Source organism: Sceloporus occidentalis, unplaced genomic scaffold, assembly GCF_023333645.1.
Source record: "Sceloporus occidentalis isolate IW3139 unplaced genomic scaffold, rSceOcc1.0.p SCAF_258, whole genome shotgun sequence".
Lineage (NCBI taxonomy): Eukaryota > Metazoa > Chordata > Lepidosauria > Squamata > Phrynosomatidae > Sceloporus > Sceloporus occidentalis.
Genome location: NW_028317238.1, coordinates 60,175 through 85,976, shown reverse-complemented (window position 1 = coordinate 85,976; position 25,802 = coordinate 60,175). Strand labels below are relative to the sequence as shown.

At 42.8% G+C, this 25,802-nt stretch overlaps 1 protein-coding gene across 5 annotated transcripts in view; it reads left to right on the top strand.

Moving 5' to 3' along the window:
• LOC149275903 (5'-AMP-activated protein kinase subunit gamma-2) overlaps window positions 1–25,802 on the top strand; it is an 89,083-nt gene that overhangs the window by 17,180 nt on the left and 46,101 nt on the right. For 2 of the 5 annotated variants that reach the window (XM_089504159.1, XM_089504161.1), the window contains exons 2-3: window positions 15,618–15,689; window positions 16,786–17,067. Coding sequence is in view for 4 of the 5 variants with exons in the window: in XM_089504161.1 (XP_089360287.1) it covers window positions 16,959–17,067 (109 nt within the window). In the remaining variant the exon portion in view is untranslated. Of the gene's footprint in view, window positions 1–15,617; window positions 15,694–16,785; window positions 17,068–20,229; window positions 20,264–25,802 lie in introns of those variants that run through there. The other 3 variants (XM_089504162.1, XM_089504160.1, XM_089504166.1) reach the window with 2 other exon arrangements.

Below are 25,802 nucleotides of genomic sequence, written 5' to 3'. Positions count from 1 at the left end.
CCGTCCTTTTGCTGAAGCGCTCCGCGAGGGCTGGTAAACGGAGCTGATACTGGGGAGAAGCGGAAGAAGAAACGAGACAGAAGACATTAGAGTGACAGAGAGCGTTAGAGCAACGAAAACAATGAAATGCAAACATTTGGAGATCTCTGCTTCATTTTCCATTCTTTCTTTTGGGTCCCTCCTTATTTTTGGACATTTGTAAAAATTAAGAAAATTGCTAGGTTAAAAAACACAATAAACACAGTTTTGTAGACTGATGTCAAGTTCCTTTAGACTAAAAATGCCTGTAAGTGTCTGTCACAGCTTTTAACGTCACTAAATGATTTATTAAAACTACCTATAGCTTGTGCATTCAGTTTGTCATTCAGCGGAATTGATTTGGAGAAATTTGTTTAACAAGAGAGAGAAGACGGAGGTTTGCTAGTTTTTTTATAGGGGAAGTTCCATGAAAAGTTTTATTTATCGTCTTCAACATGAGATCCAGGGCTATATACAGTAATAACCCCCAGCGCTGTATACAGTAATAACCCCCAGCGCTGTATACAGTAATAACCCCCAGCGCTGTATACAGTAATAACCCCCAGCACTGTATACAGTAATAACCCCCAGCGCTGTATACAGTAATAACCCCCAGCGCTGTATACAGTAATAACCCCCAGCGCTGTATACAGTAATAACCCCCAGCACTGTATACAGTAATAACCCCCAGCGCTGTATACAGTAATAACCCCCAGCGCTGTATACAGTAATAACCCCCAGCACTGTATACAGTAATAACCCCCAGCACTGTATACAGTAATAACCCCCAGCGCTGTATACAGTAATAACCCCCAGCACTGTATACAGTAATAACCCCCAGCGCTGTATACAGTAATAACCCCCAGCGCTGTATACAGTAATAACCCCCAGCGCTGTATACAGTAATTACCCCCAGCGCTGTATACAGTAATAACCCCCAGCACTGTATACAGTAATAACCCCCAGCGCTGTATACAGTAATAACCCCCAGCGCTGTATACAGTAATTACCCCCAGCGCTGTATACAGTAATATAACCCCCCAGCGCTGTATACAGTAATAGCCCCCAGCGCTGTATACAGTAATAACCCCCAGCACTGTATACAGTAATAATCCCCAGCGCTGTATACAGTAATAACCCCCAGCGCTGTATACAGTAATAACCCCCAGCTCTGTATACAGTAATATAACCCCCCAGCACTGTATACAGTAATATAACCCCCAGCGCTGTATACAGTAATATAACCCCCCAGCGCTGTATACAGTAATATAACCCCCCAGCACTGTATACAGTAATAACCCCCAGCTCTGTATACAGTAATATAACCTCCCAGTGCTGTATACAGTAATATAACCCCCCAGCTCTGTATACAGTAATATAACCCCCCAGCACTGTATACAGTAAAAACCCCCAGCACTGTATACAGTAATACCCCCGAGCTCTGTATACAGTATTACCCCAGCTCTGTATACAGTAATATAACCCCCAGCGCTGTATACAGTAATATACCCCCCAGTGCTGTATACAGTAATATAACCCCCAGCACTGTATACAGTAATATAACCCCCCAGCTCTGTATACAGTAATATAACCCCCCAGCGCTGTATACAGTAATATAACCCCCCAGCGCTGTATACAGTAATACCCCCGAGCTCTGTATACAGTATTACCCCAGCTCTGTATACAGTAATATAACCCCCAGCGCTGTATACAGTAATATAACCCCCAGCGCTGTATACAGTAATATACCCCCCAGCGCTGTATACAGTAATATAACCCCCAGCGCTGTATACAGTAATATAACCCCCAGCTCTGTATACAGTAATATAACCCCCAGCGCTGTATACAGTAATATAACCCCCAGCGCTGTATACAGTAATATAACCCCCCCAGCGCTGTATACAGTAATATACCCCCCAGCGCTGTATACAGTAATATAACCCCCAGCTCTGTATACAGTAATATAACCCCCAGCGCTGTATACAGTAATATAACCCCCAGCGCTGTATACAGTAATATAACCCCCCCAGCGCTCTATACAGTAATATAACCCCCCCAGCGCTGTATACAGTAATACCCCCGAGCTCTGTATACAGTATTACCCCAGCTCTGTATACAGTAATATAACCCCCAGCGCTGTATACAGTAATATAACCCCCAGCGCTGTATACAGTAATATACCCCCCAGCGCTGTATACGGTAATATAACCCCCAGCGCTGTATACAGTAATATACCCCCCAGCGCTGTATACAGTAATATACCCCCCAGCGCTGTATACAGTAATATAACCCCCAGCTCTGTATACAGTAATATAACCCCCAGCGCTGTATACAGTAATATAACCCCCAGCGCTGTATACAGTAATATAACCCCCCCAGCGCTGTATACAGTAATATAACCCCCCAGCTCTGTATACAGTAATATAACCCCCCCAGCGCTGTATACAGTAATATAACCCCCAGCGCTGTATACAGTAATATACCCCCCAGCGCTGTATACAGTAATATACCCCCCAGCGCTGTATACAGTAATATAACCCCCAGCGCTGTATACAGTAATATAACCCCCAGCGCTGTATACAGTAATATAACCCCCCCAGCGCTGTATACAGTAATATAACCCCCCAGCTCTGTATACAGTAATATAACCCCCCAGCGCTGTATACAGTAATATAATCCCCCCAGCGCTGTATACAGTAATACCCCCGAGCTCTGTATACAGTATTACCCCAGCTCTGTATACAGTAATATAACCCCCAGCGCTGTATACAGTAATATAACCCCCAGCGCTGTATATAGTAATATACCCCCCAGCGCTGTATACGGTAATATAACCCCCAGCGCTGTATACAGTAATATACCCCCCAGCACTGTATACAGTAATATACCCCCCAGCGCTGTATACAGTAATATAACCCCCAGCGCTGTATACAGTAATATAACCCCCAGCGCTGTATACAGTAATATACCCCCCAGCGCTGTATACGGTAATATAACCCCCAGCGCTGTATACAGTAATATACCCCCCAGCGCTGTATACAGTAATATAACCCCCCCAGCGCTGTATACAGTAATATAACCCCCCAGCGCTGTATACAGTAATATAACCCCCAGCGCTGTATACAGTAATATAACCCCCTAGCGCTGTATACAGTAATATAACCCCCAGCGCTGTAAACGGTAATATAACCCCCAGCGCTGTATACAGTAATATAACCCCCCCAGCGCTGTATACAGTAATATAACCCCCGGCGCTGTATACAGTAATATAACCCCCAGCGCTGTATACAGTAATGTAAGTCGGTGACACAAACCTCTTTTTATTTCAATTTGTTCCAATAAACTCCCTTTATCTGCAGACCTGGAGCCGCTGTTGCTGTCAGTCATGTGATATTTTGAGTGACTTTCCCGGCTCAAACACCACACTGAGCTGATGAAGTCAGTTCCTCCATAGACTTTTATTAGTCAGATGGTTGGGCTAGGTGATTAAGACTGAGAATTCTATTGTTCCCCACAGGCAGTATGATAAGGAGTCGGGGGGTTTAGTAGATCGGGGGTCAGATAACAGAGCGAGAATCATACAAACGGCTGATATGCAGCTGCCTGAAAACATATTTTGCAAAAAGTACAATGTTTTTAAAAAGGTCTTTTTAATTTGTTAGTAATACAAACATTTGTTTTTTTCTTTAAAGAATAAAAAAAACAACATTATTGTCTTTCTTATGAAATGTAGGATGTGGAGAAAGTATCATATCTGGCATCAGTTTGGTTTTTGAAAGCACAAGGGTTACCTAATAGCAAATATTTATACGGATCGATGCGCCATCATAATGAAGTATGACATATCCAGCCCCTGGTATAGTGAAGTCAGGGCCACTCACACCCCAGGAGACGGGTAATATCACCCCTACATTCTACTATAAGGTGTCTAATAATTTGGCCCGTCCGAAATTCCTCTCTATGGATGTATTTCTTTCTGGCACCTAGAAAAAAAAATGGCTCCTACACTGGTCTTCTTGGCTGCCAAATTCTATATATTTTTTCCCAGCCCTGGGTAATGCGATTCTCCTTCCTTCCACGTTTTGCTGGAAATGTATCCCCAAGGGCAAAAAAATGTTTTGTTAATTTTGAAGATAAACATAAAAACAGTTAATATCACAAGCAATTGAAATTTACAACATAGCACCAAAAATTCATATCTATAATCAAGGTAAATAATTAACTGGCCATTCAGATCATTAGCCGGTCACCGCTGGTGTAAATTTCCCTGCAGGCAAAGTTCTCGATCGCATGATTAATAAGTCACTGTATATAAAGTGTTTGGCTGTAAAACCGCTGCAGAAGGGAAACGTGCTTTCCGCCCAAACTGTAACAATGTAGCCTTTACGGGATGCGTTTTTTGTTATTAATGCACTTTACTGACCCAAAGCGATGGAAAATCACACCAACGCTTGGAAACAGTTCATTCCTCTGTGTGCTAGAACTCAAAGGGTTAATGCATTTGGGTCACTAGAATGCTCCTTTTCAATTCAGTAATTGGGGGGTTAATAACGAATTCTTTGGTAATAAGGATATAGATGTAAGCGCCTTTGAGCAGGACCCTGTTGTTTCTTTATGTCTAATTGTTATGTTATATACTACTTGTTATGTCCTGTTTACCTATTGTACAGCGCTGCGGAATATGATGGCGCTATAAAACTATAGGGGTAAAACATTTTGCTTGCTTGTACCACAACGGTTGTCTGGTGAATGGCCAGCAAAAGAAGTGCCCCTTGTGCCAACCACTGCTCCTTGGAGACTTCAGTGAGTGTCCTCTTCGGAAGAGACCCTGGACGATCCAGCCCTTCCTCAACTTCAACCTGGGGGGGAAGGAAGAGGCTGCAAATCCCCTTAGAGTGCGAGTGTAGCCTCAGAGGAAAAAGATTGAGGACCTGGTTTCTCTTCACAGCGACGTAAGAGCGCGTTTAACCCCGGGCTGCAAAAATCAAATTAAATATTACCATTAAGTACTATTAGTAAGGCTTCGTATCTCCGTCGGGCTGCCCAGGAGCTCGTAACTCCGAGACGCTTCTAGAACGGAAGCAAGAAATGATGGCGATTCCTAGGAGATCTCAGCCAGGCTCTGAAGAATATCTCCTATAAGTCCTAGCATCCTTTTAAGAAGAGAAAATGAATGTGGAGCTCCAGCTGGTTCTGGTGGAAGGGCCGGCTCATGCTCGCCAATCTGGCCCATATCCCACCCCCTATGCATGGCTAACCCCACCCCCCAGCTCAGTCCCTCCCACTTCCCTCCGTGATGTAACCGACGCTCACAGTTTGCTTCCCTCTTGTGAGCGGCTGTCTGCGGCGGGAAGAAAGCAGAACTCTCCGCAGGCCGCGCTCGGCGTGAAGTTACACAATATTATCTGTGGAGAACAAGAAACTACAGTTTAACTGTTTAGCCGCCAAGCTTCCTTGCTAAATACTTCACAATATTGCGTTTCTGTGCAAGTTTGTCTGTCTAAAGTTACTTTATAGAGCTTTTTACTACAGCCTTAAAGGAACAGCGCTTTCTTAATGGCTCACCTTGATTCTAACCCCAAAACGCTCCATGGGACGGGGCTAAGAAGAGTCGCCTTGTCATCGGGGTACTTGAGTGTCTGTCCTCGCGCAGGATTTTCCATACAATCAGCTATTTATGTTAATCATAAAGCTAAAGTTGGCTCGCGCCAGAGCTGGGATACAGGCCTTGCAGAACTTTTAAAACAGGACAGTCAACATCCTCATGCGTTTCCCTGTAAATGTGCCGTACGCAGTTATTTGACAGCAAACCTTCTGTCTGTCTGTCTTTAACCTAGATCAGGGGCGTCCAACCTGCGGCCCTCCAGCTGCTGCAGGACTACATCTCCCATAATGCTCTTTCAGCTAAGGGGCTGGCTGAGGAGGATGGGAGATGTAGTCCTGCAGCAGCTGGGGGGGCCACAGGTTGGACACCCCTGACCTAGATGATTACTCATGGGCTATTACATCATGACTCACCCGCTTTGTAGTCCCAATTTTGCCACTCTATCCCCCTGAGCTTTACCGGTGTCCTGCTTTTCGGGACAGAGGTAGAGCTCAGTAGCAGGGTGCCTTCCCGCGGTCCCGACTTCATTCTCTGGTGTCTGGGACTCCGGGGAGTGCATACTCCACAGTTTGAATAGACCTCGGTCTCATTTCACCCCCTCCCTCGCTTGCCCCTACTATGTCAGGAAGCATACTTAGGTACACCTGGTAGCATGTGACAGCTGCCCCATAGATCAGCGGGACTTCACTTTGCATTTATGTGCAGCCACGTACAACTATGAGAGTCCAACTAGTGGAGCGGTCGGGTGCTATTTATGTATATATGTATATATTCTCAGATATAGAACCTGTTCACCTTATAGTTAAGCAGGCTTCCTGCATAGAAACAGGTAAACGAAACAAAAGTCCAACTCCAGCATCACACCAAAGCATGCATCTGAAAATGAAGCAAACATGAATATATAATAATATATAATAATATATCCTGAATATTCACTCCATTAGAAGCACCTTGGTGGACGTTCCTTGGGCAGCAGTTGGGGCGAGTCTTTTTGACTGCTCCTTCGGGTTGGATGGAGGGACCTTTGGTGAGCAGCAAGTTGCTTTCTCAGAATCAGACGATGAGTCTGGCCGTTGACTGGGTAATTCTGTGACATCCGGGGTCCTTTTTTCCGCATCCTCTGTGTTTTGGGGCCAAAGTTACCGTTCCCGTTTGGATCATAGTTCTTTTACAGAATTTTACCAACCTACCTACAGGATGCGACCCAAGTCTCAACTTCTGCTTCCACATTACGTGGGAAATTTCCATTTGTGTTTTGTTTGCGAGCGGTAATTCCATAAAGCATGCGCCCGTCCTTAATCTGGATTATATCGTTAGGACAAGAGAGTCAGGCTCCGGTTACGGTTCATGTGGTTTCCTAATTACGCATTAGAGGAACCATCAGAAGAGTCGCTAAGTGGATGTGGACATGTAAAGCAAATAATAATAAATTACAGATGATTTCATATCAAGAGATGCCTTTTGTAAGCAAAAAAAAATGTCTTTAAAGGTGCTGTCCCACTTTCTCTGCGGAATTTAAGACTTTTCTAACCAAACGCAGCATTAGACACATTATTCTGAGCACGGTTAAATGTCCAAAACCCTTCCCAGAATCAATGATGTGATCATGTAATATTTGAACTTATTGACTTTTTTGTCATGTGACAGGAAAAATTGTGTTTTTTTTGCTGTAGAAACGGAATTTCGAGAATTTCTGGGTCATACCATCCACGGTGCCTACTCCACAAATTTTAGCATATTTTAAATAGATAAATCCTAACACTTAATGGGAATTCTAGACCATAAGGAGAGAGTTTGCATCTGCCCCTTAACCCATTGAGCACCAGAGTACTAAAGACCTCCCTAACGTATCTCTCACCAAGTTACTTCCACTCCGTAAACTGAAAGTTTAGGAATACCTACGTCTGTCATTACCTTCTTCACGTGGCTTTCTTCAAAATAGCGGTAGTGAGTATTTTTGCTGTTCTATTTTCACGTGCTTTATTTACAGTATAATCAGCGATCTATTTACTGTATAGACAAAAACGGATAAAACACCCGCAGGGAGAGTAAAGCTGCAGTGTCACAATGAATGGAAGCGGTGATTGCCGACTGATTGGCAGGTCTTCGGGGTACGGCCGTGTTCCCTGAACCCAATAGCGGTGGGGTTTGTAGCCCCTGCGTCTTTCTGGCACGCAAATTAATATTTATTCGTTTATATAGCGCCATCATGTTCCGCAGCGATGTACAGAGCGGGAGGTGAACGCGGCGATGGGCCGGCCGCGCAGAAAATGATAATATTGATGGATATAAGTACTGGCAGAAAGGAGGAGAAGGTATAGGAAAGATGAGCTAGAACCTTTAAGAACCTTTAAGTGCGTATGACGGTGCGAGCGCTCCTTTAAATCAGCAAGAAACGCAGGTGAGTTGGTGCTTTATGCAAAATAAACTTTCCAGGGCTGGCCCTTCGTTATGCATGGTGAAACTCATGTCCGGAAAACGTCCCCTTTAGTGAATAGAAACCTTGGTTTGCTTTACAGACCCCTAAAATAAAAAAGAGGTGTGTCTGTCCCTTTAAATCCTTTCCACGCAGGGATCCGTGTCAGCGCCCTCAGGTGATACATTGTAATGTGTTTTACAGACTAGGCTGGGCGGCAGTAAGGGGTTAACCCGACGGCTGCTGTGTACATGTAACAGGATCCGCGAGGAGCTGTGATACATTTTTGGCATGAGGCGGAGAGGAGCTGCCGCCCGTAATGTCTCAGGACACTCGAGCTCTCCGCTTCCCTCTTGCATTACTGTACTTCGTATCGGGAACTCGGGAAAACGCACTGATCCCGTCTGTTACATCTGCCAGTACCAGACGGGTTCCGAGGCAGGGGGCTGCCGGACCGGGGGGCTCCTCCTAGCCCATGTCTATGGAGATCTCACAGCGAGCTGCAGGATATTTCAGATCCGTAAGTCAATGATTCGCCTGGGCGAGTAGTTTTGGAAATAGCGGATGGCTTTGACAGACAGTTACCCGTCATTAAGGAAGGTAGGGAACGGGTAATTAACTTCCTCGTAGTCACATAGTGTTGGGGTTGCAGGACGGATTAGTTGTGCATTGAGCCGTCGTAGTACATACTGGCTCCCAGCCCCGTGCAGGTGGTAAGAAGTGCAAGGCAATGTTTAACTCACCCTCAGAAGTTTAAAGGGACTTGCTGTCCATTTGGAGGCATAGAAGAGGTGCGTGTGTCGCATGTAAAGCCCTTAGCGTGATATTCCTTGTTAAACATTTTAATAATAATAATAATATAAGCCATTATTATGCGCTTTCGCTGCTTGTTTAGGGAACTGTTTGCGTTAAACTGATGGAATGGCGCATGTTTGATGGAATGGCGCATGGCGTTGCTTCTCCGGGATCTCACCGGAAAGCTCCAGGTCCCGGGAGCAGCATTGTGACACAGCCCACTCCCCGCCAATATCCCCCCTTAAACAGCAGCCACAGCGGGGCTGCCCACCGACATCAGCGGGGCTTCCTGCCGGCATCCCACAAGGGGGGCTCGGGGTAGCCGGAGCCATAAAGTTCCCAGGTATGCTGATGACCTGCCCCTGGGAAGCCTGCCACAGGAGGCCGGGGTGTATCTATTTTAGATGAGTAAAATTAAATATATCCTAAGTCTCAGAAATACTTTTTTTCCGGGGGCCACAAAAAAAGCTCCGGCATATATTTATTCATTTTATTTTGGTTCTAACTGGAACGTATCATTGTGGGTCATTATTGATAATAATAATACTGATAATATGATAAAATACACCTTACACATGTTTGGTATGTTTGCACCTTGACGCCTAGTCCTAGTGGAGCCATGCTTCTTGGCAGCTATCTTGATGCCCCCTCATCTCATCATCACTCTTAAATGTATTTGGTTCAGATCCTCTGACCATTCTATATGCCCCATTTCTCATTTATTTCATCAGCGCCTCTGCCCATCTTGCTCTTGATTTCCCAAAAGTTAATCTTCCCAGTTGGGTTTCCAGAGCAATCAATGAAGAGCCAACGTGGGGCAGCTCATGGAAGCCCGGAGTCACTTGGCACGTTCACCAAGGACTCCCTCTCGTGGAATAACACTCGTTTGTCCTGGAAGTTCCCGGGTCCAACACTGCCCATTAGTGACTCCAGATCTAAAGTGGTTTATAACAGAGACATTTTGGTAAAATGGTTGTTTTTAATTCATATAGTGAATAAGTGGAAAGGAATGCCGAATGGCGTAGATGTCACTGTGTCTGGAGGTCACTAATATCTGAATTAGCGTGAGTTTTTTAAATCAACAGCCTTGAATGAGCAAAGCCGTGTTTGTCCCTGAAATGCCGTATTTAACAAAACATGTAGAAAAAAAAGTGATAATAAGTCAAATTATCCGTACAGCACCGCACTTTATGTGAATAACGTGATTTATGGAGCGTTACTGACAACAGGCAAAAATTTGGGGGAATATCCACTAAACCCTAGATTACCACATCAGCCATTTTTTTCCAGGACATACATTCATTCCACGTATTTCTGACCGACGCGTAAAGTGCTGCCTCGGGGTACTGAGCCACTGAACCTGACGCTGACTCTGCCACTATCTGCCAAACCCGGTAACTCCAGGCAAATGCACAGCCGGCTATCTCCATGACTTAATCCCACAAAATCATAATCCCTGCTCATACCATGGAATGTTGTTTAATCAAACATTTCTGTTTTAATGTTCCCCGGATACAAAACCAGGGCAACAAAAGATCAAAAAAAGCCATTTAATAATTTTTTTGAATGCTTTCCAATTAGAATAAATGCTGGGCTTTAATAATTATTCTAGGAGCCTTCTGGGTCAGAACGCGGAGCCTCCAGAAAGGAAAATATTAAGTTCAATAATTATCTCGTAATAAACTGGTTTTCTACACAAATAGTTCTTGTGGAACGTGATATAAAAGCCCCCCTGGGGTTACGGGGGGAGGGACAGGGTGCCCTTTAAAGCCGGTTGTTCTTATCTATGAGACCCTGTCTCTCTACTGACACAAGACCTTACTATTACACTACACGCTTTAAACTTCTTCCGAGCCAAACCTCAATAAACATAACAGACCTCTCGTTGAGCCAGCTGACACTCCACAGACGAGGGGTTAACGCAATCCTATCGACAAAAAAAACCCCTTAGCAAATCTGTCATTTTAGAAAACTTTTAAGAAGCTTTTTCAGTTTCTATGGCAACAGCCTATCATTGCTAGCTTTTTGTGTCACGTGACAATTAAGTGTTCCCAGAAAAAAAAAAAATCTGAACAAGGCAAAGTTTTACTTGTTTTAGGAATTATTTGGGTAGGGGTGGACATTTAGCAGTTCTAACAGCCATTGAAGATGTTTGTTTGCATGTATGTCTCGTATGTAGTGTCTCAGTTTGATTGTTTTTCCATCTATAGGGTTCGTTGTGTTGTCACCTGACGTTCTGATGTTGACCACAACAAAGTAGCAGATTTAACATATTTTGGTGTGAACGTTATCTTTCCTCTCCGAAGGCCATAAAGAGCCGCAGGTTTTATCTGAACATTCCGGCCGTATAATTGTGTTATCTGTTCCTGCTACAATGTTTATTGGAGAGGGACTGTGAATAACAAGCTATTATGAGTCTAACATCGAGGTGGCCTTCTAGTGTCCATGACGATTTGGAGCCCCCCCTGACCACACCGATCCGAACGCTTAAAAAAATACCACAATATACCAAAAAGGTTCTAAATGCCCCCGGAAAAAAGTTATTCTCAATAGCAGCTTTGAGTGACTTTCGGAAATAATAACAATAATAATAATGATAATAATTATTATTATTTGACAAAATATAATATTTAGGGTTTATGAAAATGCAAAGATGAAAAGGAGATATAAGAAGTAAGTAAAAAGGACATATAAGTAGTTAGATCCCCTTGCTATAGGCTGACTAGTTTTGGTTTATATAGATATTGATTACGTTATTAAGAAGGCGTTCTGGATAATGTTTGTCTCCTTATATAAACGGTTATATTATTTTCTGCACGCTTTATTTTTCGAATAGGTTTTATATTACATCACAGATATCCCGTGCTTCAGTCTCCTTCGTCTCGGAGACATGGGCACCCTCGCCGTCCATGGTGGGCTTAAATATTCTGTGCCGTATTTTCCTAGCAGCACTCGTTCTAATGGAAAGACCGACGTTCATCTGTAACATATGAGAACCCTAGAAGGCATATTAGCTTCACCGATCTCTTATGGTATTAAATCTTACTTGCATTTTTTTGGGGGATTATGCAAAGAAAATTTGAATAATAGGAATATTAAAAAAATATATTTAAAAATGCAGGGGAAAAGAGAAAATACAACTTTGTTTTTGTATATATTTTAGCAGAGGTTCTAGAATTCGCTTTCAAAGACACAGAAACGTTATTTGTTTAGTACACTTTGGATCTTCGCAAACTGGAAGATCAGCCACTTGATCAGTTAATGAGATTGCCACAACAATCAGGGGGAAAGGGGGATTTTCTGCCCCCCATGGCCTTTAGGCTTTGCCCAAGGATGACAAATGATTGATGATTTACTGAGTTATTTGTGTATAAATAGGGAGAATACCAGATCTACAGAATAATAAAGTCTTGCAACGCACTGTGTGAACACAGAATCTGTTCCAGGTATCTACTACACTTTTCATAAAGTAGAATTTTATCACCCCCCAAGCCTTCAGTCCTATTTAAATCATGTGATCTAGCCCGGCCGGTACTCATTTTATTAAAAATCCTTCCTTTGTGGACTTTTTTTTAATCGCTTGATAGATTTGATTGGTTTCTATTATGTACCCGTCTCCCTTTCCTATTCCTAAGCCACCTCATTTTTTCCTGGTATGTTTTGTTAATAAGACCAAGGACCGTGTCAGTGTCCCTTCTTGGATTTTCTGTATTTTTTTGTCTTTCTAAAGCCACCGTCTCTCTGTTCTTAACCAGGTCCGTTAAAGTTTCATTAGGTCTGCTTTGTGTGCTAAATGCGTTATCTTACACTTGGCTACGTTAAACTTACCCCTTTCTGGAGTATCAACTCTGTTATCAATCTTTGCGTCATCCGTTAACGTGACATCATACACAGACTATAGGCCAAGTAGGACCAAGATGGAAACACCAGTGTTGTAGCCCAAAGTAACAGGAAAACGCCGTCAGAAAATCAAGTCAAAGGACCAAAACTTTAAGCTTTACCGGTGTCAAGTTATAATATTACATAGGAGAAGCCGACCTTGGTGTCCTTGAAGTTACTTTTTGGTTCAACTTCCCCAAACTCCCAGTCCGACATCTAGAAGGAACAAATTCACCAGCCTTTCGGAAGTGTACACCGCTTTCACAACCGAGCGCTGACAGATTAAGAACTTTTTACAGTTTATATATATATTTTTATATTTGAGAAGGACAGTGACCGACCGTACAGCGTGTGTACAACGTGTGACATTGCAGTAACTTGAATGATTTTTTCTCAGGTGTCATTGAAGGGAAAGTTGCCCTTCCAAGAGTCTAAAAACACTTTCTTTTTAACGGGCGCAGCCTGGCCCACAGCCAGAACTTAAAGCCGCTGTTTGTTTTTATCAGGACAAAGTTCAGAATTCTAATGCAAACAGCCTATTGCTGCGGCATACTTAAAGAGAACGTTTCCTAATACCATGTTTCCTAATCTTTGATGTCCACCATGACAGTCCGCTGTACAACATATGGGGAACGGCCGCTGTCCCATCATGTTTACCGTGCCCCGCGCTGGCCTGAGCTTACCCCAGCCAGCCGCTTTAGGCTCGATGCGGTAGACCTCGCTGCGCTCCAAACCATGACAATTTCAGTAAAAGTCTCATTGCTTGGAACAATATTTTTGTGCCGTAAGGACTTTTTGGGAGCCCAAAGGCTGAGCGGAGGCCACAGACAAAGCTAAGCGTTGGGGTACTGCAGACCAAATCCCTTCCTATTTTTGCTAACCTCTAAATCACCTGATTATAAGCAGGGACATGGGTAAAGAGGAATCTATGAGTAAATACAAACAAAAGACTAGAAAAAGGACAAACAGAGTAAAGAAAAAGAACACTATAGAAGAGAAGAGCCATGAAGAGAAGGTGAGTGAGAGAGGCTGGGGAATACGCACAAGGCAGGGAAGAAGGATCGGGGAGGTCAACGTGAGGTTGGGTACCAAGCAGCTTTAGGGTTACCAAAAAATGGCAGACTAGAGCCATAGAGGTTACAACATGTAGATACAAAGTAACAGGGGGAGCCTGGCGCTCATCCTGACCAGCAAAGAAGTGCAATGAGGCTGACAAGGAACAATAATTACCGAAGTTAAAAAGAGCTAACTGAACTTCTACAATGGAGGCTTTTGTCGCATTGGGGTTTAGATCAGTTTTTATATCGCGCTGAAAAGAGCTAAACAGGTCAAATCAGTCTGCAGGAGACTAGGACTCTCGGCTCATGCGCCCCAACCGAATCCCATTGTCAGGCATCCAACCTACCTCGGCGGCCGTGCAGGGTCCCACCACGAACTGCCTCCATGTCCGGACAGCCAAGACGCCGTACGAGAACCACGCGGTTGCGGCGTGGGCCGCATCCCCGGCCTCGATTGAGAGGCATCTCGCGGAAGATGGCCGCGAACACGTTGTCCATGGCGGGGGGGCGTGTCTAACTTCCCAGTTCCATTGAAGCTAGTGCAGGAGGTAAGCAGAGGGCGGGGAATAGGGAGGATTGACAGCTCTACACTGATGGTGGATAATTAGAGGGGAGGAGTCAGGATCTGGCAGGGCTATATAAACCCCCAGCACTGTTCAGTCAGTGCTGGCTTGTTAACTAAGCGGTGCTCCATTCCTGTATGCTGATTACCTGAATCTTACCCTTCCTTACCCTTATCTTGTTTGTGGATTTCCTGGCTAATTTGACCTCGGCTTGTTTACTGGACTCTGTGCTTATCTATTACCCTGGAACTCGGCTACGTTTAAAAGGACTCTCGTGTATTTCTGTACTCCCTGACTACGGCTTGTGTTAAGACTTCGCTTCCGGTATATGCCTGTCTTTTGTGAAATAAATACCTGCTTGCACCACTTTGGCATCACCTGTGTTTAGCGTCTCACTGCGCTGTGCTCCGTTCCCCTACCTTCTGACACCCATATGCAAATGAGAGTCCATTTATCTATTGCTAATGAACAAAAAAGTGACATACCCTGTGTTTTCGTGCTTGTGTCTTATTCTTAGACACGCCTGCATTAACATAACTGTGTCTTATTTAGTAGAAAAAAAAAATATATATATATATATATTAATCAAATAGGCCTTTTTGGCCCGCTAAGTACCCAAGACCTCTAAGATTAAGGAGACCGTGAAAGGCTGCTCTGTTGGGGGTAGCGGAAGACAAGACAGAGAGAAACACCGTCGTAGGTAACAATCCGATTTGAGAATGGATTATACCGAGTACAAAGTTAATGATAAATGATTGACGCTGAACCTGAAGCTCCGCAGAGAACCGTACACGCTTACTACGTGTGTTTACATCAAAATATATTTACTCAAAAATAAAAAGTCCATCTGTTGCCGTGTTTGGCGACACAGGATTATACTACTCGATGATACAATTTGTGAACTTCATGACCTTACTATACCTCTGACAACACAAATTGCCAAACAATTGTGTCTCTACAAACTTGGCAACGCAGCCAACCATAATCTTCTGATGAGTATCTGGGGGAGTTTTTTCTTCTGGTTCAGTATAAATACGATGTCTTTTCGGGGTCATGTCATAAATAGATTTCTCTTAGAGTGTTTCGATGCAAGCGAACATTGTGTTCTCGGCGCCATACCTGCCTCCAGACAATGCTCTGTAATAATTAAGCATAGACGTGGGACGGCACTTTCCCCGCTAATGAAAAGAAAACAAATTCCGTGCTTTTATTATATCTAATTAGCATTGTGACGGGTCCTGATCAGATAGATATTAATGTAATAATGGTTATTTCTCTTCCAGGACCTCAGCTCCTTTGCTATGCCATTTTTGGATGGAGACCAGGACAGTTCAGACAAAAATGTCCAAAGAAAGGTTGGTTATTTTAACAATGGCCTTTATTTATGAATTATTTAAATATAAATCTGTATCGTACACACAGCAGGGGCATCCCACTAAACAGGCAGACTCTCTAATCGAACGCCTATGACAAATACTTTGCCACAGGAAGCACTCCCTGCCTACTCTACAGACAGGAAGTGCCGATGGAACAAACCACCTGGGGGGGGGTCCAAGAAATTTATTATAACCTACAGAACGGGGCTCAGCCGGGGCATTGAATGGGAGAAGGGACAGCGGTGTAGGGGCCCCTGAGGATATTTATGCCTTGGGCAGCTGGCAATTATTTGAGTATTTAAGGCATTTATAATATGGATAATCCATTTATTTACACAATTTATTTATAAAGCCGTTCCCTGCTGTTTCTATACACATCATCAGGGATCAGTGGAAAACCGACTCCAAGAATCCTCTGATGTCCTCGAATTTCAGTTCAGGGAAATAAAATACATATTCCGTGTATACACAACAAGGAACACACAACAGATCCCTGCCAATAACCACAATAACAAGGCTCTCCAAAATAAAGTCACACCACCAGCCTTTGAACACCTTGTTCCAGAGACGGTGGGAGATCCGGAACGCGCGTTTATCTTCCAGAAACATCATCCGTGGCACTGTTTAATGCCTTAACCCCTTCCAGAAACGACGCTTTGACCCTTTGAATGCCATGGTCAGGGCACCGTTTCCCCTGGTTAGACCCCTGACTCCTTTTAAGGTGAACTCTTAAACGTGATTGTAGATGATTATAAGAAAAATGGATGTAGTCGAGGTGGTCCAAGAGAAGATGGAGGCTTTAGTTGAAGTTGATACGCTTTATTGGGTCAACGTAGAAAAAGAGACAAAGTTACCTAGGCGTTCAGGACTCAGACGTATCTTCTTTAGATAGATGGTAAATGATATGGACAATAAGTTAAAATCCTCTGTGCTGTACAACAGAATGACACATGTTCGAAATTGTTGACTTGTGGAACAACAACAGTAAAGGAACCGTATGTCCTGTCTGCTTCCAAAACTCAATATTTAGTGTTTTTTTGTGATGTGTCCCTTTAAGTGCTCTCTTTTTTGGCAGACAGAAGAGTGCAGCAGCACTGGCAGCCCTTCGAAAAGCTTCTTCCCCAGAGGTCTTCAAACCGACCATCCAGTCCTTTGTCAGCACCGGTTAAGTCAAAGTGCAGCCCCGGGTCGCCGAAAACTGTGTTTCCATTCCCACATCAAGAGTCACCTCCTCGCTCGCCTCGACGGATGAGCTTCAGTGGCATCTTCAGGTCCTCCTCCAAAGACTCTTCATCCCCCGGTTCACACACATCTACCTCGCCTGGTGGCATCAAGTTCTTCACAAGGTCAAGAAAAGGTAAGGGATGGGCTCGTTGTGCAAACATTGATGGGTTTGAGACTTAAGAGGCAGGTTTCAGGAAAGTTTTCCAGGACTACAAACTTAGGAGATGGATGCTCCATTTCTTTCTGTGTGATGTCACTGAACATCGTCATTCTTATTGGACTTCGGCTGATGACTCCAAAACACCAATTTAACAACATTTTACGTAATTGAAGCATTATTTCTGGGAAAGGTTTTGGGTATTTGATATTACCAATGCTAGATTTAGTTTCAAAAGTGTTACATTTTGCAGAGTAAGTGGAACAGAACCTTTAAAACATCCCAGTGCAAGTGATAGGTTTGAATGGGTGGTTTTGATTTCTACCCAGTCTCAAAATAATGATTTTCAAACTAAAAAATCACAAAAAAATAGTTTTTTTTCCTCAAATACAAAGATGTTTGTTGACTGTTGTGACAGCCGGTTTAGTTGTTGTTTGGTTGGGACGCTGACCCGCTCCGGTTTGCTGGGTCAGCAGCACTTTCAGTGGAATAGCAGAAACAGAACAGATCTCTGGAACCTAATACCCAATGAATGGGACAGCCAGCCAGCACATTCCACCTGCACCTATTTATACCAGCAGAATGAAAATAACTTCCAGTTTGCCCAGCTTTTACTCTACTGGTTTCACAGACCAATACAACTGGACTCCCTAAGTCTTCTTTCCAAGCAATGTCTGCATACAGAGCGTGTCTGCGCACGAAAGATACGTTTTATACAGAATGGTTTATACCTTTGGTTTCTGTAAGTCCAAATTATTATGTGATGCGCTACTTGTTATGTCCTGTTTACTCAATGTACAGGACCGTGTAGGGGGCGCTCTAATGTGGGTGTGCGCGGCACCTCGGTAACCGAGTTGCCCCTTGGGGTCACGTAATTTGTTTTGCATGACCTCTCTGTCGTAGGGCAGCAGCACGGGAGCTTGAATGGAGAGCTCAGCACAACATAAGGGAAACAAGAGAGTGAACGTGTGTATGGGTGTGTAAGTGTATGGTATTAGAGTGCGTGTGTGTGTCTCAGCGTATGGTGTTAGTGTAATCCTGTGTTAGTGTATGGTGTTAGCATGTATGTGTCTGTATGTTACTGTATTGTGTTACCATTGATATGTCTTGTTAGTAGATCGTGTTAGCATGCGTGTGTGTCAGCATATGGTGAAAGAGTGTCAGAGGTGAGCTAAGGGTTAGTGGTGGGAGGGAGACAGTGTGTATAAATGTAAGTGTATGGTGTTAAAGTGAGTTGGTGTTAATGCAGACTTGCGTATCACACTTTATGACCATATATTACATAGCTTGCAACTACATCAAAGTACCCCAATTTAGGCAAATCCTTTTTAATCCCAACATGGCTCTTTGTTTTAGGAGCTTTATGTGACTCTGTAGCCTACTGGTAGCTATTAATATACTAGAGAAATAATATATATGAATATACTTAAAAATAATATAATTTATAAATCAAGGATTTGGGTCCCAACAAGAGACTATACCTCCAGAACAGTGACACTTGGGAGATATGTTATCAAAACAGCCCTGCATGGCCCAAAATTAAATATTGTGAATATATGAAATCTTCCATTATTATTTGGCATTAAGCATGCATAATTACATGGATTATTTCTAACGTGTAAATCGCAGTGGGGCATCAGGGACTATAGGTCTTTGGAAATTAAATCGAGAGCTTTTTTTTTTTTTTTTAACACTAATCGGATATTCAGATTAATCAGATTTAACTTCATTTTTTTAGATTTAGGCTCAGCTGTAGAGAAGATGTTATCTTAATTAAAGAAAGCATGAGCTGGGGCTTTCAGGTTAACATGGTTACTGTAAAAGCTATGAGAGTGTGAAAGGGGACCTCGGTGGTTGTGTATGACCCTATAATTAGACCTGGGAATTTAGCCCTTGGTATGGTGGGGCTAGCTTCACATAGAGGGGGGGCTAGTCCTAAATTGTTTTGAGTAGGCGGTTAAGTGGGTGGTGAGGGGGCGTGGCTAAATACCACTCCCCCAGCCTGGAGAAAGAAGTAAGCGACCTGGAGATCGGGGAAGAAGTGCTGAACCCGGAGACTTCGGGTCAAACCTGGAGCGTCTACATTGCTTTAACATGTCCTTCTAACCAAGCAACGTCCTAATAAAATCAAAACGGGCTGTGTACCTCCAATAATTTAGTATTAACTAAAATATATATATATACCATAGATCAGGGGTGTCCAACCTGCGGCCCTCCAGCTGCTGCGGGACTACTTTTCCCATACTCCTCAGCCAGCCCCTTAGCTGAAAAAGCATTATGGGAGATGTAGTCCTGCAGCAGCTGGAGGACCGCAGGTTGGACGCCCCTAAGCTTAGCTATACATTTTAAGTCTGTATGATCACTTCATTTATGTTAACGAACAGAGTACAAAACACTTTTCAAATGGCTTGGCATTTATTTATCATATCTTATGATTAATATGGATGATAATGTTCTATAACTGGCGCGTAACTCAGGTTGGGGGCAACTTTTATTCCCTCTTGATTATGATAATGATAAAATATGCTTTCATAGGGTTGTAGGTGGTTGCTCCACTTCCAACCACAGTTCATGTCCTGTCCTCCTTTTAACTCGTAGGTTCCGCGTCATCCAAGAACCTGTGCTTTATTATTTAGGCTCTTATTTTGTCAACATCTCAAAGATAAATAATTCACGAGACGCTTTGCTGCTTGTTATACTTTACCTGCGATGGTCGCATTTCTGGATTCAACTTAGGTGATGTAAAAACAGATAAGAATAATTATATATCATAGATAGCTAGAAAAACTCCGGGAAAAAGATATTTGTGTCAAATTTGCACCATGTTTGGGATAGTTTAATGAAAATATAGGCATTGTTAGGTTTATATAAAAAAACTGGAAAGAGCTCGACATAGTGTTCTGTTTTTTGTAATGAAAGCTTTAGAAGTGAAAATGAAAACATCTGCTAACAGTTAGTCGCTTAACATTCTATAGAGCACAATTAATGTTTCTTTAAGTGGAACAGCAACGTTGCTTTAACATTGAGATAGGGATAGCAGTAAAGAACCAATTGGTCCGGCTGATATAAGTTATAAAGAGCCAATACCAGTGAGCTTCTGCTGTAGCGAGAGCTTCGCTGGCCCTGTATAATGTATAGCTAAATCATTGAGGTTTCTTCTGTCCTCTCGCCTGTTGAATTTCTCAGTATACAGGGCCAGCTCAGCCCCCTTTTGTCCTGTTAACTCTTCATTTTGTAAATAAACCCCCCAAAAATTCATTCATAGTCATTTTAACTATTAAAATATTGAAACATTTGGGATGTTTGTAGATACCGTCAGATGGGGTTTTTGCTTGACCTGCTCCTCTCAGTCTGCATTTTTCTTCCGATGCTGGATGTATTAGATGTTGGTGGCCACTGAGCAGAGAATGACACAGTCCCATTCTTTCACCAGTCCCATTCTACATCCAATTCTTTCACCCAGTCCCTTTCTACATCCCGTTCTTCCACCCAGTCCCATTCTACATTGCGTTCTTCTGCCCAGTCCCATTCTACATCGTCTACTTTTGCCCAGTCCCAATCTACATCGCGTTCTTTCACCCAGTCCCCACTATCGCTCCAGCTACAGCCAGCTTGTTTTAGTCACCTGTATTGTTACCATTGCATCCTCCTCATTCATACTCATCAGCTATGTTTTTTTATGTGATTAAAACTCCAGAGTAAAGAATAAAATGACAGACTTTCTAATATGTATTTGCTCAACATACATGAATATTAATTACTGAGCTGATTTTTGATGCCTTTTGTAATTTAAAAAAAATGCCTTTAAAGCTGCTGTTCCACTGAATACTGATGGCTGCCCAAAACCTTACATATTTAATCATGTAAAAATGTTGTTTCATTCTTATTTTTGCTGGAATACTTAATTGCCATGTGATGCAAAGGCAGGCACTGATAGGTTGCTGCAATAGAATCTAAAAAAAAGCTTTATAAAAGTTTCTGTGTTGTTTTTATGGGGTTAAACCTTCTGAATCTGCAAAGGTTTATTTAAACACTAGGCCCTTATAAATAATTGAGTTTCTCGCACTCCTGCAGGACCGTATAGAAAGTGATGGGAATAAACCGAATTGCACATGTTAGCAATTAGTATTTTTAGTTCGGCTATTAGAGGGGATGGAATCTTTCAGCAGTTCCTGTTTACAAGTTGTTCTCTTTTACATTTGTTTCCCATCTGCCTTCTTCTCGGTAATTTCGATGTTTGGTTTTTATGCTTACAGTAACCCTTTCGTAGCCATGTTGCAGCTTAAGGCATTTTTAATCGCTGCAATATAATTGCATCTCTAATTTACTATACAATTAACTGTTAATTGTACTACTATTAATTTAATAAAACTGTTTGCAGGCTGCTACCATTTGCTCACGCTCCTCTCCTTATCATACTGCCTGTGATAAATGATACGCCGGCTCTGTCTTAATCTCCCAGTCAGACGCCCTGATTAATGAAAGTCTATGGAGGGACGGACTTCATTAGCATTACCATAAAGCATCAGCTCAGTGTGGTGTTGGAGCCGGGAAAGTCACCCAAAATATCACATGACTGACAGCAACGACGGCTCAAGGTCTGCAGATAAAGGAGTTTATTGGGAGAAAATTAGAAAAAAAACCAGGTTTTTGTCACCGACATTACAGTATACAGCACTGAGTGTTATTACAGTATACAGCGCTGGGGGTTATATTACTGAATAAAGTGCTGGGGGGGGTTATTACTGTATCCAGCACTGGATTTGGTGTTTATTATAATCTTTATTTATAAATCCATTTCTGCAGCACCATGAAGCGGGCGCACCCCATACTATGCGTTGATGAGTGTAAGGGTGTGTGAAGGGGGGGGGGCGATTATAGCCAAAGAGTTAAATAATTTGCTGTTAAGAAGCTCCGAGCTGCTTTTTTTTCAGGGTTTTTTTTTGGGCCCGTCTCTCATGTTTTGCCAGCTTTCCGGGATTATTGTTTTTTAATAAAGTATACAGATTTAGGTTGTAGGACAGGAGAGGCTTCTGTCCTCCTCGGCACGCCTGGAATCTCAGAACGGCAACGCCGCATTCTGGACCAGTTTGCGGGTCATAATTTAACCCCTTCATGACAAAGCCCGTACATGCCGCACAATTCATTGTTTGTAATGGGTTTAAGGACAACCCATTGTGATTAAGGGGTTAAAGGGACGCTTTTCGGTCTGACTCCGGATAGAGGCAAGCCTCCTGAGAGGAGTATAATAGATTCAAATATTGGGTTGAATACACGAAGGGCACGTACCTATACATGGGGGACTCTAATGGCTGGGTTCAAATATTAACCCTTTAATAGCCACTATAACATTTCTTAAGAAAGCCACAGCTTGTCAGCGAGTAAAGATATTGAATGAACTCACCTGTATTCAAGCATAGATTTTTAGCTATGATACGGCAGTGAGAAGAGCACCAGTTGGGATGCTCAGTTACCATTAATGGGACGCTCCGGCCATCACGTGCATTTTAATGCGGTGCCCCCTTATAAATACATACGGAAAATTCTTTATGTGACAGAGCCGACATCTTATCATTTCCAGTCCTGAAGTTCTTTCCCCCCAACCCCAACAAACGCTACCTGGGGCAATCAGCACCTTAATAGTAGGGAAGAGATAACTCAATATACTAAATAAATAGCTTATTTGAAGCCTATATACTGTATAGAACTATATATATATATATATATATATACGGATAATAATGGTATGCTCTTTAATGCTAGAAGGGAATTGTTACTCAAACACCTTGAATACTCCGGGGGGGGGCAATATTTACGTGTGATGTCAGCAATGAGTGAAATGTATTGGGGAAATGTGTTTCGGGGGAGACTTATGCCTCCCTATTATTTAGGGTAAGTGTAGGAAACGTAGCACCAAGCACTTAAGTACATTGAGGAGGACTTTCAGGAGCCAGAGGTCTTAGTGCATAATGTGAAATAGCTGGAGAGAAAACACTCTAAAATGTCCGTAATGTAGCCGCATCCCGTCGCTGAGAGTCGGTGTGTCCGTACGCACCAGTATGAGCTTTATGTGTTATGAGGCTTTTCTTTCGTGGTTTTAATGAATGTATAACTGTCATTCGGAATGTTTAATCAGTACTAATGAATTCAACCAAAAGCAACGTGATTTAAATAACCATTTACTGCTGAGTTGTAGTCTGAGCAGTTCCTAAATGACCACTAGAGGGCAGTATAGCCGCGCTTCTTATTCTTCAGCATATATTTCCCATGCATTAAAAAAAAGGAACTGCAGGGGTTGGGAAATCCCAAACAGCCACCAAATACATGTTAAAATCGCATGTTTTATTACATGTTAAAGTACAATACATGCGACGTGACACGACCAATACATGCAACAGGACTCGACCAGCCAGGATATACATCAAACTGTCAGGACTGTCCTGGTAATTTTAGGACTTCAGATAGCTATGGACATGAAGCTGCAATTACCCTCTTAACCTATTAGTAAATTGGAAGTTTATGCAGGATTTCAGGACAGTTTTTTCTCCTTTGGCCGTAGACTTCCCAGAAGAGCTTACAATTAAGTGCATCATCTATAATTTTGTATGCTGTTTGCACCCCCCCCCATCATATGTAAAAATGATTAGTGTTTATTGACTCCCAAGCTCACCCTGTATATTTTATTTGTGTCTGAGAACCAAAAGTACTTTAGCCTTTTTTTCCCATAGGGAGAAGCAGCTGGGTTTTTAAAAAAAAATGTTTAATCTTTGTTTAAAAATATAAACCGGCCGGGATGCTGAAATTGCAACCTAACCTTTAAAACTGCAAACAGAAGCGGGTTGGCAGCGCATGAAAGGTGGGCTGTGACCTGTGTGTTATTTTACCCCTGCGTTGGACAGAACATTTTATTCAATCGGAGATAGAACGGGACGTTTAACAGGTCGAAAGCCAAGCCAGATGAGCCTCCAGGTATGTAGGGGGGACAACAAAGCCATTCCGCATGGTCACAGAGATTTGGGGGGGAAGGCAAGTTAAATGCTTGTACAAACAGGAGGCAGGACAGGGTCCGGGGTATTCCCGGGAAATAATAGCTCATCCACAGAGGTTTCCATAAACGTCCATAGGTGGAATCCAACGTCTGTGGCAAGAGTACTGGAAAGGAAAGTTGCACGTGGGGCATTTATTGAGATTCCTATCGTGAAGCCAGTTTCTGTTGCCCCCTGTACTTTGACACAGTAATCGAAGACCCTCCACTGTTCTGCGGTTGGAGCGCCTGCTGTTTATGCCCCCAATGCCGTGGTCCAAAATCCATTGTATTTTTTCCCTGGAGGTTCGGGACGAGGGGGATTTGTGGCTTAATAAAACCCTGGACTTTTTTTTGTATTTTCTTACTTATTTATTATCTTGTTTCCCTGCACCTTTCTGCAGATGCCCACAGGGGCAAAAAAAAAATCATTAATATTTAATATATTAATATTTCTATGCTGTGTACCCACAGAAAAAAAGTAAAAAAAAAAAGTCTTACTGTTTTATTTAGAATATAAGATACCCCTGACTAAATCATCCATAAATCTTTGAAAAAGAAAAAAATTATTTACCAAACATTTGGGGGGGGGGTGTAAGAAATGTATCCGTCATGATATATGTGTGCCTTATATTCTACAGCATACAATATATGTCTTAAAGAAACAAACTGCTGCATTTCAGGGCTGAGTAACTGTAACTATTCGCATATACTTGTTCTGCAACTCACATCACCCTCAGCAAATTATAACCAGGCTAGCTAGGCTAGAATGAGTCCTTTAACAATTGTTAAAGATACGGCGACTAAAGGAATAAAGTATTTCACAAGGGTCCGCATTTGCTTCATAACCTATATTTCTTACGTTTTAAATAAGATTAAATAAGATATCGCATGAATCATCATAAATAATGTGGCGTAGAACGTATGGTTTGGAGCTAAGACCCCCCTCCCCGGATTATTTTGTGGTTTCTTGTGATATAGAATGTGCAGTAAAGGAATGTTGCGAGGTTCGAATTGTCTCGGCTGGTAAAAAAATGTCCCGGGCTCCGTGCCAGCAGTCGGTATCTCGCGTTCTGCTAACATCCAAGGAAGGGAATGCAGTCACACATGTAGACTGTGTACTGGAACACGCACACGGGACTAATGCAGGGGGACGAAGTCCTTATAATAATTAGGGCGCATATAGTATGGGCAAGGAAAGTGATTGAGCAATTTATGAATGTCAGCTCTGCAGCCCACTCCATTATTTAAAAGAAGTTACATGTTGCTACTATGTTATAATGCATAATGCGGGTCACTTGCTCCATGGAAATTTCCCCCAGCAGTTACATGGACCTATGCGCTTATCTGCAATCAATTCATCTAAATATCTGTTGAGGGCTACCGGATTAGAAGATTTGGCTGGGGTTTTATATGTTGGGGGGGTTCACTGAATCAGGACCAGGACCCTATGTGTGTGTTTTGTACCTTTTTGTACTCTTCTGTAAGCGTGTGCTGGGTTGAAGATGTGAGCCCTGGGGCATTTGTGTTCTAAAATTATTTGGTGGGGGGGGGGGCTATATTATTGTGGCATTTGGTTGACTTGAGTCCTCAGGCTGACACTTAATGTTTAAAACCTGTCTAGATCCAGTTATGGACCTATACGTTTGGTCAATCTTTTAAAATGACGGCTTTCATCATATTATTT